The sequence below is a fragment of the Sturnus vulgaris genome, unplaced genomic scaffold (genome assembly GCF_052056855.1).
Source record: "Sturnus vulgaris isolate bStuVul1 unplaced genomic scaffold, bStuVul1.hap1 Scaffold_194, whole genome shotgun sequence".
NCBI classification, from domain to species: domain Eukaryota; kingdom Metazoa; phylum Chordata; class Aves; order Passeriformes; family Sturnidae; genus Sturnus; species Sturnus vulgaris.
The window spans coordinates 6,171,130-6,189,652 of NW_028276164.1; the positions used below are offsets into that span (position 1 = coordinate 6,171,130).

Genomic DNA, 18,523 nt, shown 5'->3' on the forward strand with positions numbered 1-18,523 from the left:
GGGCATCCCTGGTTTTTGGGGAGTTTCTCTCGGAGGGCGGGGGGAGGGAAAGGGGGAACACGGTGAGATTGGAAGCAGGTAAAGGAGGGTGGGGGCAGTTGCTGGCTCTCGCTCGCTTTTGGCTCTCGGAGCAGAAAGGTCATTGCTACCCCCCCCCACCATCCCAACGCCGGGAGCTGCCTCTCTGTTTTGGACCCCGCAGCCCTGCTTGGACGCCCTCCTGCTTCAGCTTGCTGTTTTCCCAGCATCCTGCCTCTCCTCCATCCCTTCCCATCTGGGACACAGCTGCCATCACCCCCAGCCCCTGCAGGTGCCGGGATCGTCACATCTGCCCCGTCCACCGGGAATCTGCCAGCGCTCACTGCCAGCGGTGACGGTGACTGCAGCACAGGGGAAAAGAGCCTGAGGCCCAGAAGGACTGGAACTGGGTTCCTGTTCTGCTTCTTGTTAATTCCAGAGTTGTTGTTCTGTTTGCCTTTCTAGATACACTAGTAAAGAACTGTCATTCCTATCCCCATATCTTGGCCTGAGAGCCCCTTAATTTCAAAATTGTACTAATTCAGAGGGAGGGATTTGCTTTCTCCATTTCAAGGGAAGGCCCTGCTTTCCCTAGCACACACCTGTCTTTTATTCAAACCAGGACAGATTTTGGCACCCAACAGTGGAAACTGTGGGCATTGAGTGGAAAGGCTGGAAAAGCAATAACAGTTCTTGAGTGACCTGATTTTGTGTTTTAGGTGGCACCATGTTGTCCAGCTTACCCTGGTTTGGGCTGCACGTGGTCACAGCTACATCTCTCCCATTTGCAGGCCCTTATTTGAACATGGGTCCTATCAGTAAGGCTGTGACTATTATCCAGTTCATTTTGTGGGTTGATAAGGTGAGGAATTCATGGGTTTTTAACTTCCTCTGGAAGATGGCAACGTGGATTCAGAGCTATTGCACTCTAACTGTGAGTTTTTGGGGTTACTTCAATAATGGTACTTACTGTGAGGAAAATAGCATGGGAAATTTTCTCCCTTCCCTTCATCCAGTTCACTGTTTAGGTCCACCCCAGCAGTTTTCAAAGGCTTCAAAGGGTTCAAATCTTCTTTAAATGCTAATGCATTTACAGTGGCTGGCGTTGCTGATATGCCTGTTAAACCTGTTCTATTTAACATTCAGAGATAAGGGGAGATTGATTTGGATAACAACCCTGATACCTACCCCAGGAAATTGGGATGCTGCTGCAGAGACTGACCCTGCCCCACAGCCCACTTCAGAAATGAAACACCCGGATTGGGTGGGTGTTTTAGTGAAGGAGATGTGTGAGATGGGCCAGATGCTGAAGGAGTACCTTTCCCCAGCTGGTGAGAAACTCCCCCTGCCTTAAAGAGGGAGACTCTGATGGTGCAGCAGTGGAACCCACAGACATTACATCTGTCCAGGCTCCAGCTGAACTGCAAGGGCACTCACAGAGAGCAATAGTCGCCCCTGTGGAAACAAAGAAGTCTAAGATGAAAACAAAGCACCTAGAAAATAAGGATAAGAAAGGAGGGCCCTCACAACCAGCAGGGGAGCCAGAGGTTGAGATCATCACCACGTCCCTGTCGTACAAAAGTCTCCGTACTCTGCAAAAAGACATTGAGTGACGAGGCCGTGAGGCTTTTACCACCTGGTTACTGCAGGTGTGAGACCTTATGGGTACAGGTGTGCAACTGGATGGTCCTGAGGCAAGGAATTTGGGACTCTTGACCCAGGACTCAGGTGTGGACCAGGTATTTGTAAGGGAGCCAGGTGTCATTTCCTTCTGGGAGTGCCTTTAATGAGTGTGAGAGAGAGGTTTGTCCACAGAGAGAGAATGCAGGAGCACCACCATAGAATGTGCTGGAAGACCCTTGAGGAAGGGATCCCACCGCTGAGGGAAGTGGCAGTGCTGGAGGTGCTCTTTGGGAGGGATGGACAGCATGACAATGACCCTGACAAGGTCAGGTGCACAGGGCAGATGTTGTGGAATCTGGCAAACCTGGGGCCATCTCAATACACCACCTTCATTGCAACAATTAATGCTGATAATAACAGAGACAGTGGGTTCTGTTGCTAACAAGCAACAATCTTCGAAATTTTGAGAGTATAATCAATGGCCCAGTGCAGGCTCATGTCTCTGCTGTAATTGTGAGCCTCCAAGAGGAGATGAGGGAGATGAGGGAGGAGGGGAGGAGGAACAGTTCCCAAGCAGCACCAGTGCGAGTCACAGACCCCAAAGTTAGAGTACACTCTGAGTATTTTATTGATAACTTACATCTCGCACTTCATGACAGTAAATTGTGTTAATCAGACTCTGTCATATCACGAGTTCCTGGAACACATTTTCAAGCCCTTCCAGCTGTTTCTGTCTTGCATCTCAAAATTTGCAAGTGTTTTGCAAAGACAGCCCGTTAAAAAGGACTTGTTACGTGCATTATCATCCAAGGGTCTGCTTTCAAAGACAGACAAAAAACCCATGATCAAACAGCAACCAACATATTAAAAACAAGTACTTTATTGTTAGCTCTTGCTTTTAATATTTTCCAGGCTTGCCTCCTCTTCCACTGCAGTGTTTTTCTTTGGACAGAAAAACACCTTTGCCAGAGGATGTGACTTAACAAGGCAAACAGAACTTACACACAATGGATATATTAAAGCTAAACATGCAGAGTCCCATTTCACAATCATCATCATTTATTTTCTGTTTATTTTGTATTCAGAAGGGTGGGAACTGTATCTCAGATCCCCCTGGCTAGTTTGGTGCCATAGCCACTGATTACCTGTCATTTGTAATTATCTGTCCTTTCTGTAGTTCCTCTGGCCATTTGTTGCTCTTTGATCGTTGCCTCCTTCACCTGATTTTTATATTTTTCTGGATTTATGGGGGTTTTTATATGGGTTTTGATTTTTTTCTTGCTGGTTGTTTTGTTTGCCTGTTTTGTTGGGTCACACTTTCCATTTTGTTATTTGGTTGGGGTTTTTTCCAGTTACCAGTAGGAATCAGCTTGTGATTTGGTTGTAAAGTTTTGAAGACAGGTGTTGCACATAAAGGTTGTTTTTGTTTTTAAAGTCATCTCACACACAGCTCTGCAAGGCCCTGTGACTTTGAGGACTGTGGGCTCTCAGACAGCAAATTGTGCATGAATAGGAAACTTCTAGTTCCGATCTGCATTACACACAGCAAAATGTAAACTGTTTGGAATGGAATCAATTCTAACCTTTTTTTTTTTGCTGCCATGCCATAAATTGTGTCAGATTCATCAATGAACTCGGTTCTTCCAGGATGGAGTGTGCAAGGATAATCCCTTAGCTCCTGTGTGGAGCTGGTGTGCACCAGGCCAGACACAGCACTGTCACCCATAGCCAGCCTCTGTCTGCACAGAGAGCAGGGAGCTGCAGCTCTGAGGAACTCAGGGCTTGGTGAGCAAACACACCAAACCCCTCATGTAGATCAGTTACTTTACTGGACTATTTGTTGCTATGTATTTAGTATATATTTATTTATAGTATATGCTGCTGGTATATTTTTATATCCCCACCCAAAGCTGAAAAAAAAGAACCCTGGCAGTTTGCTTTAGCTGTGAAGTCAAGAGACTCATTTCAACAGGTTCCAGCTTTGCTCGTTGTTTGAATTCAAAGCAAGCAAAAACCTCTTCTGTTGGTCACATCAAACCAGCATAAGTCTGTGAAAGACAGAAGAGTGTAAAAATTAGTTCATTTTCTAGTACTTACAGTCTTCTAATTCAACCTTGGGATAATTATGCCATAATTCACTAGATCAAATAACTGGTAAAAGCAATAGAAAAGAAATTTTTTTAAAGCTAGGTTTAAAAAAAGTGGATTAATTTCATAAACAAAACCATGTAGTAAAAATACAGTAATTTAAACTTCTCAAAGCCCTTTGATAATGGAGCCCTGCACCCCAGTCATGTGCAGTGCAGCCTCAGCTGTCCCTTTGAGCCCAGAGCTGCCAAGGATCAGGGCTGGGATGAGCCTTCACCCAAAAGTGAATCCAAAATCAGTCGAGAACAGGGCTCACACACAGAGCAAAGTCTCAAGACCAAAGCCAAACCTCCATCGGGTTGGATTTGTTTAAACACTGAATTGTAGAAAATTTGCTCATCCTGTAATATCATTATTACCATGAAACTTTACATGAGCTGCTAAATAACCACATTCCCATCCTGAAATGCATTCCCAAATATTGTTGTGAACTTGCTCTGCCTCTGCCGCTGCTCCTGGGGCTGCTCTTGGCCACGCAGCCTCAGTGGGAGCCAGCACTGGCTGCAGCCCCAGCGGGCTCCCCAGGACAAGGCCCAGCAATTAAGAGGCCAATTAAAGCACTGGGCAGCAGCAGAACCCTTATCAGAGTTATTTGGACAACAGGGACTTGCCACAGCTCCACAGCAGCATGACCATGAGCCAGGCTACCAATGCAATGAGCAGAGTTTTAATAAAACTGCAGAGAAAAATCAGCAACTTACCGTCCTATCTGATAGAGCTTCCGAATGCCAAAATAGCAGCAGAGCAGGACAAGTGGCACAGTGAACATTGTCACTACTGTGCCGATCATGCAGGACCAGCGCACATCCTGGGAGCAGACAATTCTTGGAAGGCGCGCTGGATCCTGAGCATCTATTCCTGTTTCAGGGATAACATCTGTGGGAGCAATGGGGAGCGTGAGCCCGTGCTGTGCTCCACTGCTGAGCTGGCAGCTCGCTGCATACGGCCAGGACGTTCTCTGTTTGCCCCAGAGCTGGGGCCTGCAGGCACCTTGGCACCCCTTGGCACAGGCTGTGCCACCCAACAAAGCCCAGGAGGCCGGGAGGAGAGCCCGGGGCCAGCGCAGCTGCTTGGGCAGTCGCTGCTTCCAGGGAGCCGCGCCCAACCCATCCCTGAGCAGCCACTGCCAGCCCCGACCCTCCCTGCCCCGTGACAGCTCCCCCAGCCCAAGGGGACAGAGCCAGGCCCTGTCAGGACACACTGGAGCCCTGCTCTCCCCCTCTGCCCTTTCCCCACCATGGTCACCCCTTGCAGCCCCTCCCAGGTTTTGGGCGGTGTCTCCCACGGAGGGATCCCAGCAGGATTGCTCAGCCTGGCTGAGCCTGGCACAGCAATCACCTTCTGTGGCTCTGCCTGGCATCTCCTCCCTTTGTGTACCAGGGGCTGGCACGGAGCCATTGCTTCCTCCAGGAAGCGCTGCCTTCACCAAGGCCTTTTGGTCCACCTCTGGAGAAAGGAAGAGGCGCAGCTGGATCAGATGGAACCATTCCCCATTGGGGAGGGGGCATCTTCAGTAAGTAATATTTGTCCTAGACATAGATAAGGATCAGGAAAAGGCCCAGGCTCTTGGGGTTGCCACGTGGCCCTCCCTCCTCCAAACAGCCACCCCTCCTGATCTACCCTGAGACCAGGAAATTTCAGGGATCTCAGGATGTGCATGGCCTGTGGGGCACTTTGGGCTCCCTGTCAGATGATGCCAAAAGCCTTCCTGCAGAGGCTGGGGAGAAGCTGCAGCCAGGCCAGGCTGGGAAACAGCCCTGCAGGCTGTGACAGCAGCACTGGGACAGCGAGGCTGCCATGGATCCCTTCCTGCTGTGCCGGGCACGGCGTGTCCAGATGTGCAGAGAAAGCCCCCGGCTGCTGAGTGTCAGGAGAAGGCTGAGGGAAATGCACCCACCACGGCGTCTCTGCAGATCACTCAGCATCTGGTCCAGCAGTTTGCCTGCCTCGAGGGATTTCTTGTTTCCTGTTTCTTGGGCCTTGCCTGTTGGTAGATCTTAGAGCAAAGTAATTCAACATCATGTGGATGGATTCCACAAAAGCAGTGCTCAGCTTGTGGGGTCAGCAGGTACACACTACTCACTCCTGCTATGGGAATTGGATTTGGACACAGCATCCAGCCCTGGAGCTGCCAAAGTGCTCCCTGCAGACACACCTGTAACTCAACAGCCACACAAGCTTCTGTCACCTGGTTCCTGCCAGGTTGCTAACGATTTTGCTGTGAGGGGAAGTTAAGAACTTACCTGCAGAAGCTCCCAAGAGTTCCAAATCATCTTCCACCCAACTTCCTTGAGAAGCCTTCCCAGGAACCTCACCTAGAAGGGAGCACAGATCAGAAGCATTTCCATGGTGTGCTGGGATCCCCTTCTGCCTTAGGGAACTGGGCAGTGCAAGGAAAGGAAATGCACCCACCACGGTGTCTCTCCAGATCACTTAGCATCTGGTCCAGATGTTTGGCTGCCTCCAGAGATTTCTGGTCTCCTGTGTCTTGGCTCTTGGCTTTTGGACGACCTTAGAGCAAAACAGTTGCACTTCATGTGTATGCATAGGGTGAGGCTGTGGGAACCAGATGTGAATGGACATGGCCAAAGCTGCAGAGGGGCCTGGGGAGCTCTGGGCTGGCTCTGGTCACTCTGCACACTCTCTCCATGCCCTGTTCAACATCTCTGGAGGGAAAACCGGGCCAGCCCAGGGCCCGTGTGGGCTCTCTGCCTCCCACTGAGGAAAGCCTCCCTAAAGCCCTATGGAAAACCATCCCCAACGCTTCCTGGGGAGAAGGGAGCGCTGTCCCAGAAAAGGGGAGCCAAGCCCCCAGCTCACCTGCTCCCTGTGCTCTCCACGGAGCTGCCTGGGCAGCCCTGGCAGGCAGGGCCAGTGCCAGGAGGAGCAGGAGGAAGAGGCGCAGAGCCAGGGCCATGGTGCCTTGCCCTGTGCCAGTCCCGCAGCTCTTGCTGCCCCCGCTGTCCTGACACCGCTGTCCCAATGTCAGCACCACTGCCGCCGCCGCCGCTGCTGCCGCAGCAGTTGTGCTCAAGGCCTGACTGCTCGGTGCCTGTGGTGCTGTGCAACCACGGGGCTCTGGCACCTCTGCGACCTCAGAGCCTGCTGTGACCTCAGCCTGCTGTGACCCCAGAGCCTGCTGTGACCTCATGTCCAGCGTGGAATTTTGTGGGGAGTGGGATCTATGTTCTTTGGGAGGGAGCTCATCCTGCCCAGCAGCTCTGTCCAAGGGCTGTGACACAGTCCCAGCCCAGCTGATCTCACAGCCTGGGGGATGAAGGGATGGAGAGCAGCTCTGCCGGGAAGGGCTTGTGGGTGCTGCTAGATGAGAGGGTGGACATGAGCCAGCAATGACACATCCAAAGGAGTGAATGTTGAAGGAGGTGATTCCACCCCTCTGGTCTGATGAGACCCCACCTGGAGTACTGCATCCAGCTCTGGGTCCCAACACAGGAAGGACATGGTCCTGTTGGAGCTAGTCCAGAGGAGGGACAAAATGAACTGAGGGCTGGAGCCTCTCTGCTTTGGAAACAGGCTGGGAAGCTGGGGATGTTCATCATGAAAGAGAGAAGGCTCCAGGGAGACCTGATTGCTGCCTTTCAGCACCTTAAGGGGACTTGTAAAAAAGATGGGACAGAATTTTTAGTGGGGTCTGCCTTCTCCGGGCAGGCCTTGGCAGCACCGCAGCCCTTCATGGCCTCCCACTCTCCCGTGCCCTCCACGCCTCCCCCAGGCCTGCCTGGCTGCTGAAGGAGCTCCAGAGGAGCCGCATCAAGAGGCACCTCAGAGCCCTCAGCAATCCAGCCAGCAACACACGGGCAGGACACAGATGGCGCTTCCAGGCTGGCAGAGGGGTGCTGGCCATCTCCAGGGACCGGTCTCTCAGGGATCCCCGCCGCAGCTCCGGCCTCTGCCCGCCCGCTCTGTCAGAAGCCTTAAGGCTTCCACAGAACCACCAAAGGCCAAGGGCCTTTTGGCCACTTTCCCTTCCACACCGCACGCTTGGCCAACTTGGCGAGCACAAGCACCCTTTTTGCCCTCTTCCCCATTGGCCTGAAGACTCTGGGCACCAAAAGAAAGCTCCTGGACCTCTGTGTATGACAACAGCAATTTACTAATCCTACAGTGGCGTGAAACAAAGTGCTTGCAGAGCAGAGGTGTTCCCTGCAGGCTCAGGTGGCCCCAGCAGACGCAGCCTCCCGGATCAGTTCTCCATGGTGCTCATGCAGGACAACCAGCCCCCACGACACAGGGAAGGCCGTGACTTCCAGAGGCGGCGGAATCCATCTCGCATCTGCTGGAGTCGGGAGGAGGGAATGCTCTGTACAGCTCTGTTGATGTACAGAGTCTGAAGAGCCAGGCATGAGATGGCAGGGCTGGTGTCATCTGTCATGTCCTGAAGGGCTGGAAGAGAGAGGAACAGAGCCACAGTCAGAGCCTGCATCTGCAGGGACCTGGGGAGACCCTCCTGCCCCATCCCTCCCACACGGCAGCTCTTGCCATGGCCTGGAGGAAGCAGGAGACAGCAAGGATCAGCTGGAAGGCGCTGGCCACGAATGTCCCTCCCGCAGGCCCCTGGAAGGTCTCTGTGCTCTGCCCACGCCGCCCCTCGTGCGCGCAGGGAGCAGAGCCCTCCCAGCCGGGGCAGGGAACGCAGCTGCCAGCGCCAGCCCCCGCTGACAGCCCGCTGGCCTCACTCACCCCTGCACATGAGCTGCAACTCTCGCTGCTGCTCTCTCAGGAACCGCCCGGCCATCCCTGCCAACACAGAGCCTGTCACGGCCCCAGCCGCACAGCTGCCCCGCAGCGGCGCTGCCAGCCCTGCGGCCACAGCAGCGCCTTCCCCTGCAGGGCTCAGGCCCGGCCCTCGCCGCATCCTGACGCCCAAGGACACGGCTGCGAGAGGGCGGCAGCGGCGCCGAGGGCAGGCGGGGCTCCAGAGCCCCGGCCCGGATGGCGCTGCCGGGGCAGCAGGCGGGGCTGGGGCCGAGCTGCGGCGGGGCGGGGAGGGAGCCGGGCTTGTGGCTCACCAAGAAACCTGACGGCCGCCTCTCGCAGGGGCTCCTGTGGGCTCCGCAGGTACGGCAGCGCCTGGCGCAGCAGCTCGGCCGCTCGGCTCCTGTCCTGTGCCAGCTGGAGAGAGCGGCAGGGCACGGAGGGAAGGGTTGGCGCGGGCTCTGTCCCTTGGCCCCGGCCTGCCCTGCCCGCACAGCCCTGAGCGGGGCAGAGGGCCCGGCAAGGCGCGGGCTTGATGGAGCTCGGGGCTCCATCAGCTCCGGCCCTGGGGCCAGAGGAGCCTGGAGAAGAGCCCGCGTGGGCAGCCCAGGGAAGGGAGCAGCGTTCTTACCAAGCACTCGCCAAACCTCCACATCTGATCCGCCATCAGCAGGTGCTCAAGATCTCTCCTCTTCAGGAAGCTTAGTGCAGAAAGCAGCGTTTCACAAGAGGCCTGCAGAGCAGCAGAGACCCAGAGATGGCACCGCAGCCCAGGGCACAGGAGCTGCCTCCCTGTGCCAAGGCCAGGAGGAGGCTGGAGCCCATGAGGTGCCCGGGTGCAGGGAGACAGCTGAGCCCCCTGCCAGGAGGACAGCAGCGCCCAGGAGTCCTCACCTCTGCCACACGCATGTTCTCATGGTGGCAGTTGAAGAAGAGTGGCAGCAGGCTCTTGCTCACAAGCATCTTGAGGGGCTTTTTACCCTTGGCCGCTACCAACCTCATCACCTCTTGGAAGAGGCGAATGGAGAGCAGCTGCACATGGCGGTTGTCCTGTTGGAAAGGAAGCAAAAGCCCTCCTCATCAGCTGCTCCAGACCCCTCTGTGCACAGGCCCAAAAATCCACGGGGCCCCACACTTGGGGACAGCACCCAGTGGCCGTGGCTGGGGGCACAGAGCCTTACGTTGTCCAGCAGTGGCCAGAGCGCGCCAGCCAGCCGCAGGGCGATGGGGCTGGGTATTGCGAGGTGTCTGTGCGAGAGCAGAAAGCTGAGCACCGCGACGGTCATCTCAACGATGTCTTCATCTGCATCCCGCAACAGGTCCACAAGGCTTTCTGTCCGGCTGTACATTCTAATGTTCTGCACAGAAGACAAGGCAGGGCAAGCCCACGCTGCTGCTGCTGCTGCCGTGGAGCCCAGGGGCCGAAGGCCTGTCCTGAAGCACTCGGGCAGCTGAACAGCAACGCAGGAGAGCTGGGAGCAGCTGCCACAGCTCCCAAAGCCCAGCCAAGCCCAAGGGGCTGCTTTCCCCAGCCCCACGCTGCCAGCACAGCTTCAGCCGCTGCTGTCTTCTCACCATCGAGGGGTCCTTGCTGAGCTGCACGAGGCCTCTGAGCACCAGGCGACGCATCTCCCTGGACGTGCTCTGCAGGCGCCTTGCCATGATCTCCAGGAGGCTGTCACCCCATTCTTTGATGTCCAGGAGGTCCAGGACCTGAAAGGCACAAAGCAGTGACCGGGGTGCCCAGCTGGCAGGAGCTCAGAACTGCACAGGCCTGAGCCAAGGCAGCAGCACAGGGCACGGGCACCGTCCCAGGCAGCTGCGGCTGTGAGAGGGCAGAGAGGTGGGAGGCAGCTCAGCTGTGCTGCCCATGGGTCTCACCTCCACAAGGAACGCCATGGCGGGCAGCTGCCAGTCTGAAATGTCTTGGCTGAGGAGCTCCAAGAGTCAGGAGATGATGCTGCAACACCAGATCATGGAGACACAGCGCATCTCCCTGGTGGGGGGAAAAGGCATCATTGCCCCTGAGCCGGGTGGGCAAAGCTCTCCCAGGAGTGACCCACGGAGCTCTGGTCTTTTCCCAAGCACCCCGTGGGCGCTTTGGGAGGCGGCTGTTCCCGGGCACCCTCCTCTGCCAGCCTTTTCCAGTCTGCTCGTCCGTCTCTTTGTGACAAAGCCCTCTCACCCCTGCCCATGGGAACTGTGTGGGGCACCCTGGGCACAAGTGCCGGGGGCAGCAGGGAGAAGGGGGTCTCACCTGGCCAGGAGTCCCACTGCATAGTGGTGGGTGTCAGTACAGAGCAGCGTGTCCCAGCCAGCCTTGCCTTCCATGGCTACCACAACACGCTCACACTGCACTCGGCAGAGCAGGACCTTCAGGGTCTGCACTGCAAACCTGTAAACCTGTGTGCAGAGCAAAGCCCAGGTCATGCTGGCAGCCCTGGCTCCTGCCTTGGAAGGGATGGGGACACTGGGAGGACTGGGATGGAGCACCTTTGGGGGTTGGTGGCAAGGCCCAGTTGCTCCTGGCACCCCTTCCAGAAGGTATCAACCTCCTCTGGCGTATCCAGTGCGCTGATGTAAACTTGGAAGAGCAGACACAGAAAGAGACGGGGAAAATACTCCAACACTATAGGTGGGCACCAGGTCAGGTTGAAGACCCTCCACAGTGTCACGGTTGCCTGCAAAAAATGAAACAGCCAGAGACAACACTTAGTGCCAAGACATCCGTGTGGCAGGGCCCGAGCATGCCAGGGAGAGGCCGGGGGAGACACCGCAGGGTCACCCAGCCTGGTGCCCCTGAACCTTGCCCCTAAGGCAGGTTTCATTGCAGTGCCTGAGGCAGAGAGATGCAGCTGGGGGGAGGACAGAGAGCTAGCTGCTGGAGAGGTGGCCTAGGGGCAAGCAAAGGTCAGTTGCAGGAACTCACAGCCAGGGCAAAGACTCCTGTGCTGTCCCCATCGGAGGTGTACACACTGTCCACTGGCCAGGCGTTCAGCACATTGAGGAGTATCTGCAGCGCCGGCTCCGCAGTCCCAGTGGAGGACATGATCACTCCCCACATGGCCGTAGCAGCTCTGTGGGGTCAGAGCTCTGTGTCAGGGGGGTCTGGGCCCCCAGGCTGTGGCCTGGGCTGCTGCAGGGGCCCGCGCTGGCCGTCAGCCCTGCCTCTGCCCACCGGCCCTCGCTGGCAGCACCCAGCCAGCCCACGGGGGTGCAGGCATCTTGAGGGGCAGGGAGGGAGCGTGGCAGCACGCTCAGGGGCTGACATGGCAGCACTGGCAAACGGAGGAGCCAGAGGCTCCTGGAACTGTCCCCCTGTCAGGCAGTCACCAGGGACAGGCTCTACAGGGTAACGGGCCGGGGAACCCTAAACCCTCAAGGCAGGTGGGGCTGCCGTACCTGTCACCCGATGGGGCCCAGCACAAGAGAGTCATCAGCACATCGCAGGGGTATTCCCTGGTCAGCTCCAGAAGGGCCTTGTCCAGCCTGTGCCCAGCAGACTCATTGGCCGTGAGCCACTTGTGGATGTACCTCACCATGGCTGGCACCTGCAGAAGGCCCGGGGAGACTTGGACACCTGCCCGAGCAGCAGGTTCCCCAGCTTCCCCTGAGAAGTGCTGCCCTTCCCAGCCTATTGGGCTGGGCCTCAAAGACTGAAGGAACCCAGCAGAGCTGGCTTGAGGCACCACACAATTCCTGGGGTGATCAAGCCCTGGCCACAGGCTGCTTACTTGCTTTGGATTGGAGACACCCTTCTCCACAAGCAAATCCAGCATGGCAGCCCCGGTCTCAGCAGTGAAGAGGTGAAAGTTTGCCAAGAGCCCAGTGCCCACACCAGTGGTCTCTTCCCGCCAAATGCACATGATGAATTCATAGATCATCTGCAGGAGAAGGGAAGGAAGAGAGGGAGAATCCATGGAGTGCTCCAAGCACGGTGCTGGGCTGAGCAGTGACAGCAGGCCCAGCCCAGGTGGGGATGGCTGCAGTACCTGCGCTGTTCTGCGGAAGCGGCCACGGGCAGGGTCCTGCTCTTGTGTCGGGTCCATGGCGGCACCTGGCAAAGAGCGAGCGCAGCCAGGGCTGAGGAGCTGTGGGAGAGACCGGAGAACACAGGCCAGCCCTGCATTCCCAGGCAGGGACAGCCCTGGGATGCTCCAGGGATGGGGTGTGGCTGCCAGGGCGTTCAGCCCCAGCGCCTCTTCTGTCCTATCCATGGGCATGTGGGATGGGATGGGATGGGATGGGATGGGATGGGATGGGATGGGATGGGATGGGATGGGATGGGATGGGATGGGATGGGATGGGATGGGATGGGATGGGATGGGGCTAAGCTGGCTCCAGGCACCAGCCCTGTGACCCAGCTCTGCTACTCACCCTCCTGCAGCAGCTGGATCTGCTCCAGCTCTTCAGGCTGCTGTGCTGAGGGAGCTGCAGCCTCCTCCTCCTCCTCCTTCACCCAGGCCAGCTTGGGCACTCTGGGTGGTGTCTGCTCCATGTCACTGTATGGAGTTGGGACTGCTTGCAGGAGAGATGTCTCAGAAAAGCTCCAGATGAGCAAGTGCTGCAGTTGAGCCTTGTAGGCACCTTCAGCAGAGAAGCCTTGGGAAGGCTACAGGACACCGTGTCCTGCAGTCTGTCCTCGAGGTCACCTGCAGAGGAAACGCTTTGGAAAAGCTCCGGGTCAGTAAGGAACAAGCTGGCTGTGTGGGGGTTCCTCACAGCACCGCTCTCTCCGTCCTGTCCCGACGAGTGCACCGAGCACTGTGGTGTGGCCGTGTCACCGCCAGCACCTATGTCACGACGTGTCACAAAGGGTCACCCTTGTACGCTCTGTCCCTTTCCTATTGCACGGTGACCACGGTGCACTGTGTCACAAAGAGCCCTAGGACACACCTCCACGTGCCCTGGGGACATCCCCACCCCCCCTCAAAGTGGCCCAGCTTGCAAGGAAGACGTTCCCCCAAGGTTCGAGGACAGCCCAACAGGAATTTTAGGAATGGCTCAAACAACAAGCAGATGCTCCTCTGCTCTGCCTGCTCAGGGCAGCAGAAGGAGCCCCCACGGTTGCCGATGCAGCTGCAGCAGGAAGGGCATCGGGGCCTTCCACAGCAGCTGCCAGGGCCTCTTTGGGACAAGACCCGGTGCTGGGTGGCCGTCACACACACAGGAGTGTGACACAGACACGGGACATAAGGCCCAGGGCACGAATGCTGCTCTGAGTCCTGGGAGCAGTGAAATCAGCAGGTGTGGCAGAGTCCCTGCCAAAGGAGACCTGCCGCCCCCAAGGCCTGCCAATGCTGGTGCCTGCTCCTGCCACAGAGACCTGTGTCCCCTGGGGACTTCTCTGCCAGAGGACAGCCAAAGCCCACGTGCATTGGTGTGTGTGCTCCTTTCTGCAGGCGGCTGTTGGCAGGAGCACCTGGTGGCAACACTTGGTCTCTGTCAGAAGCTGTTACTCCTTCCTGGAATGATTTTTGCATGGAAGTGATTATGTGCAGTGTGCACGCATCTCCCCAGCCCATCACTGCCTCACACACGAGGTGACCACCAAGCCACTCTCCGGCCATCTGACCCGCAGCTGAGCCCTTCCCAGAGTGCCCGCACCCGCAGGGAGCGCAGGGCTGGATTTGGCCGCCAGAGAGTTGGTGACCCTCGTGAGATCCTCGGTGCATTTAGTTCCTACAGGAGTGTGGGGACCGCTGGGAAATGATCTGCATGCCTTGTTAATTGGATGTTCTTCCACCGCTAGCCTGGGGCAGGATCTCTCCCGGTCCTCCCCTCAACTCCCGGGCCTCTCCTCAGCCAATCAGAGAAGGCACCAAAATAATTGAGCCAATCAGAGCGCGCGGCGCTGATGACTCCTCAGGCAGTCCCAGAGCGCCCAGAGCTCCTCACCTGGACTCCACCCGCGCCCCGCCCCCAGCGCCCCCCGCCAGGAGAATTTGGGGAGGGGGGTATCGCGTTTTATCTTCTTTTGTGTTTTTCTAGAGTCGAGATTAAATGCTCTAGACATGGAATTTCGTGTTCGGACTCAGATGTTTATTAATTCTTATCTATATTACAGTGAGTTCAACAGCACTTACAGCTAACAGGCTAAAAATGGCGACGTACCTGTCTCTACAAGCCCTTTTAAGGGCCAATGAGTCCAATTAAAAAAAGACACCATAATAGCCCAAGAACCAATCACTCGTGACCTGCAATGTGGAATTTTCTATCTAATTACAAAAGTACCACCTATACCCGTGAAGAAGGTGAAAAAGAAAGGAAACTCCAACCTAAAACCTCCATCTTGTTTTATATGTATTAATATAGTTTAAACCAAGAAATTCTAAATTTTCCACCATGGGACATAACACACTTCTATTCAAACTACACACCAGTGATCCCAGTTCTATCACTCAGTTCTGGAAAGCTTCTTCACGGCCTCAGATCAAAAGCAGTGTTTTCCTGGGGGTCAATGCCTGTCAGCACAGAAAGCCCAAACCCCTCAGTTTCTAGGGTTCCAACAGGGGGAGGTGTCAGACCCTGCCCGGCGCTGGCCATGGGGCGTGTGGCGGGGACCCGGAGCTCTTGGCTACTGTGGGCTGCTGGGGGGCTGCTGGGGGGACACCCCTGGACCTGTGTCCCGCACACACAGCGCTGTTCCAGGAGATGGTTTAGGCCGAGTGTCACTTCATTCACGGCACCGACCGGCTGAGGTTCGTGGAGAGGAACATCTCCAAGCGGGAGCAGTTCCTGCACTTGGGCAGCGATGTGGGGCTGCACGTGGGGACACCTCCTTTGGGGACAAGGCTGCCAGGCACTGGAACAGCGACCCGCAATGGATGGAGTACAGACGGGCTGCGCTGGACAGGCACTGCCGGCACAACTACGAGTTGTCCAGCCCGTTCCTCGTGGAGCGCAGAGGTGAGCGTGGGGCAGAGCGTGTCCCCTCGGGCCCTGCCCTGGGAATGACCCTGGAGCCCCTCAAAACCTCCCTGGGAATCACCCGAGACACGTCAGCCCTTCTGTGCCCATCCCCGGGGCCTCCTGCCCCCTCATCCCAAGTGACTCCAGTGGCTCTCCCAATTCCTCTCAGTCCACAGCCATTCCATTCCCAGTCCACTCCCAGTCCTTCTAACTCCACTCCCAAACCTCCATCCTCTCTCCCAGTGCCCTCCCAGTGCCCTTCGAAATCTCTCCCTTCTTCCCCAATGACCCCCCAGTTCCTCCCAGTCCTTTCCAAGTCCTTTTCATTCCAATCCCAAACCTCCACTCTCTCTCCCATTGCCCCAGTCCAATCCACTCTCTCCCACTGTTCCCCCACTCTCTCCAATTTCATTCCCAGTCCCTCTCCACACCAGCCCTCTCCTGTTGGGGACCTGTTCCTGGTGGCCACCACATGCCCTGAGAGCTCCTGCTGGCCCTAGAACCACCTCACCTGGATCTCAGCAGGGTAGAAATCCATGGAGCAGAGCAGGCAGCTGGGGCCGGGCTGGGAGCTCGAGGGCCACAGTGAGATGGACACACTGGGGGGCACTGGGACAGAGTAGGGACACACTGGGATCAGCTGGGGGGAACAGGGTGGGGTTTGAGTGAACCTGGAGGGGATAGAGAAAGATCTGGATCTGGAAAGCAAGGGTTGGAATAAGGTTGGCTGTGATGGGAAGAGACTGGGAGGAGTCCTGGTGAGTCCTGGTGAGACTGGGTAGGGACTGGGAGAGGGTTTGGGGGTCCTGGGCTGGTGGGGGGCAACTGAGAGGGGGTTATGGGATCCTGAGAGGGACAGGAGGAGCGTTGGTGGGTCCTGGGGAGGTCGGGAAGAGATTGGGAGGAGGATTCAAGGAGTCCTGGGTGGGCTAGAGGTGACTGGGAGAGTGATTGGAGTAGCTTGGGGTGTCTGTGAGAGATTTTGGGAGGTCTTGACTCCTGTGGACGCCCAGAGATGCCGCCAGACACCGCCCGCAGCAAGGTGCTGATGGGGATCGGGGGCCCCGTGTTGGGTTTCATCTTCCTGGCGTTGGGGCTCGGCTTCTACCTGTGCAAGAAGGTGGTGGGGGGGGGGGGTCCCGGGGTGCATATCCCCCCTCCCCAATAAAGCTTCCCAGTTAGACCCAGTTTCGTTTATTGTGGGGCGGGACTGGGGAGGGACATGGGGGGACCCCGGGGGGGGATCGTGACTGGGGGCGAGGGTGGGGTCCAGGTGGGGAACACTGGGTGCTGCGGGTCTGCCCGGCAACCGGTGAGTCATCACAGCTGCTCTCTCTGATTGGCTGAATCTTCTTCATCGCATTCTCTGATTGGCTGAGAACAGGCCCGGCAGTTGAGAGAAGGAACAGGAGAGATCCCGCCCCGAGCACCGGCACGGGAACAACAGAGGCAGCCTGGGCACAGCGAGGGAATTTATTACCAACCAAATCACAGCGGCACAAGGAGAAGGGAAAGAAATCTCTCCAACCCCTTCCCCCCACCCAACAGGGATCACCGGGACCACGGATCACCAGGGCTCTGCCCAACGGGGGTCACTGGGGATCATCCAACACTGATCCTCCCATTGGGGATGGAGCTGGAGCAGAGCACGAAGCTCTTCCCACACTCGGGGCACTCAAAGGGCTTCCCTTAGTGGTGACTCCGTTGGTGTCGGGTCAAGGTACAGCTCTGTGAGAAGCTCTTCCCACACTCAGGACACTCGTAGGGCCTCTCCCCAGTGTGGATGCGCCGGTGGACAGTGAGGTTGCCATTCTGCTTGAAGCCCTTCCCGCAGTCGGGGCAGCGGAATGGCCTTTCTTCTGCGTGTATCTTCTCATGCAGGAGGAGACTGGATCTGGTCTGAAACCTCTTCCCACACTCAGGACACTCGTACGGCCTCTCCCCAGTGTGGATGCGCTGGTGGTCCTTCAGGGAGGAGCTCCACCGAAAGCTCTTCCCACATTCCCCACACTCATAGGGCCGTTCCCCAGTGTGGATCACCCGATGCCGGATCAGGCCAGAGCTGTCGCTGAAACTCTTCCCACATATCCCACACTCATAGGGCTTTTCCCCAGTGTGGATTCTCTGGTGTTGGATCAGTTTGGAGCTATCTCTGAATCCCTTCCCGCACTCCCCACACTCGTAGGGCTTTTCCCCAGTGTGGATCACCTGGTGCCGGATCAGTTTGGAGCTGTAGCTGAAACCCTTCCCACATTCCAAGCACTTGTGGGGCTTCTCCGCTCCATGAGGCTTCTCCACCAGCTCTGAGCTCTGCCTGGATCTCCGGCCGCCTTCCCGGCTCAGGGAGGGTCTTTCCTCCTCGCGGCTCCCTGGGCTGGGTTTGCAGCCCCTCCTCATGAGGGATCTCTGGGACTTGTTCTCCTCCTCCATGCGCCCACGCCTTTGGAATGAAAAATCGTGGTTTGAGAGGAAAAAAAAGAGGAGAGTGCTTTAGGTTGGGGGTTCCTCCTTACCCAAGTTCATCTCTGAAAGGTATTGGGCATCTTGTATGTGTAAGAACCTCCAGAACATCCAGCTTCAACCCAAAACTCCTTTAAACACCAAAACCCAGTTAAATAATCCCCCAAACATCAAGGTTCTGCAAACACCCCCTCCAAAGATAAAGATTCAGTCCCTGTAAAAAACCAAAACAGTAATTTTTAGCCAAATACAGATCAGCAACACCAAGATTCACCCCTGTGAAAATCGTGGATCCCCTCCCCAGTCACCGGCTGCATGTGGGGAGACAACGCGCCGGGGGCTGGGGGAGGCTGCAGATAAAGGAAGGGCTGGAACCTTGTGGTGTTTACTGATTCTGCTCCTCCTCCTCCTGTGTCCCTACTCTTTCTCACATCCCTGTTCCTCCTACTATTCCTCTTCTTCCCGCAGAATCCCACCTTCTCCTCCCACGTATATCTTTTGACCATTTGGTTCTTCAACCCTGCTTCTCCTTCCCTTCTCCTGCTGCCACCAGGCCCAGCACCCACTGCCGGCTCCCTCTTCCCCCCAAACCCACAGCATCCCAGCGCAGGGGCAGCGATGGAGCTGGGGCAGCTCGGGCTGGGGC

General features: G+C 56.6%; 1 protein-coding gene across 1 annotated transcript in view; it reads right to left on the bottom strand.

The window, feature by feature from the left end:
* The window catches only part of LOC148218217 (uncharacterized), a 404,528-nt gene that overhangs the window by 133,326 nt on the left and 252,679 nt on the right, over positions 1–18,523 (bottom strand). Inside the window, 2 exon segments of the mRNA XM_088157926.1 lie at positions 707–720; positions 17,142–17,653. Of these exon segments, the coding sequence (XP_088014052.1) occupies positions 707–720; positions 17,142–17,653 (526 nt within the window).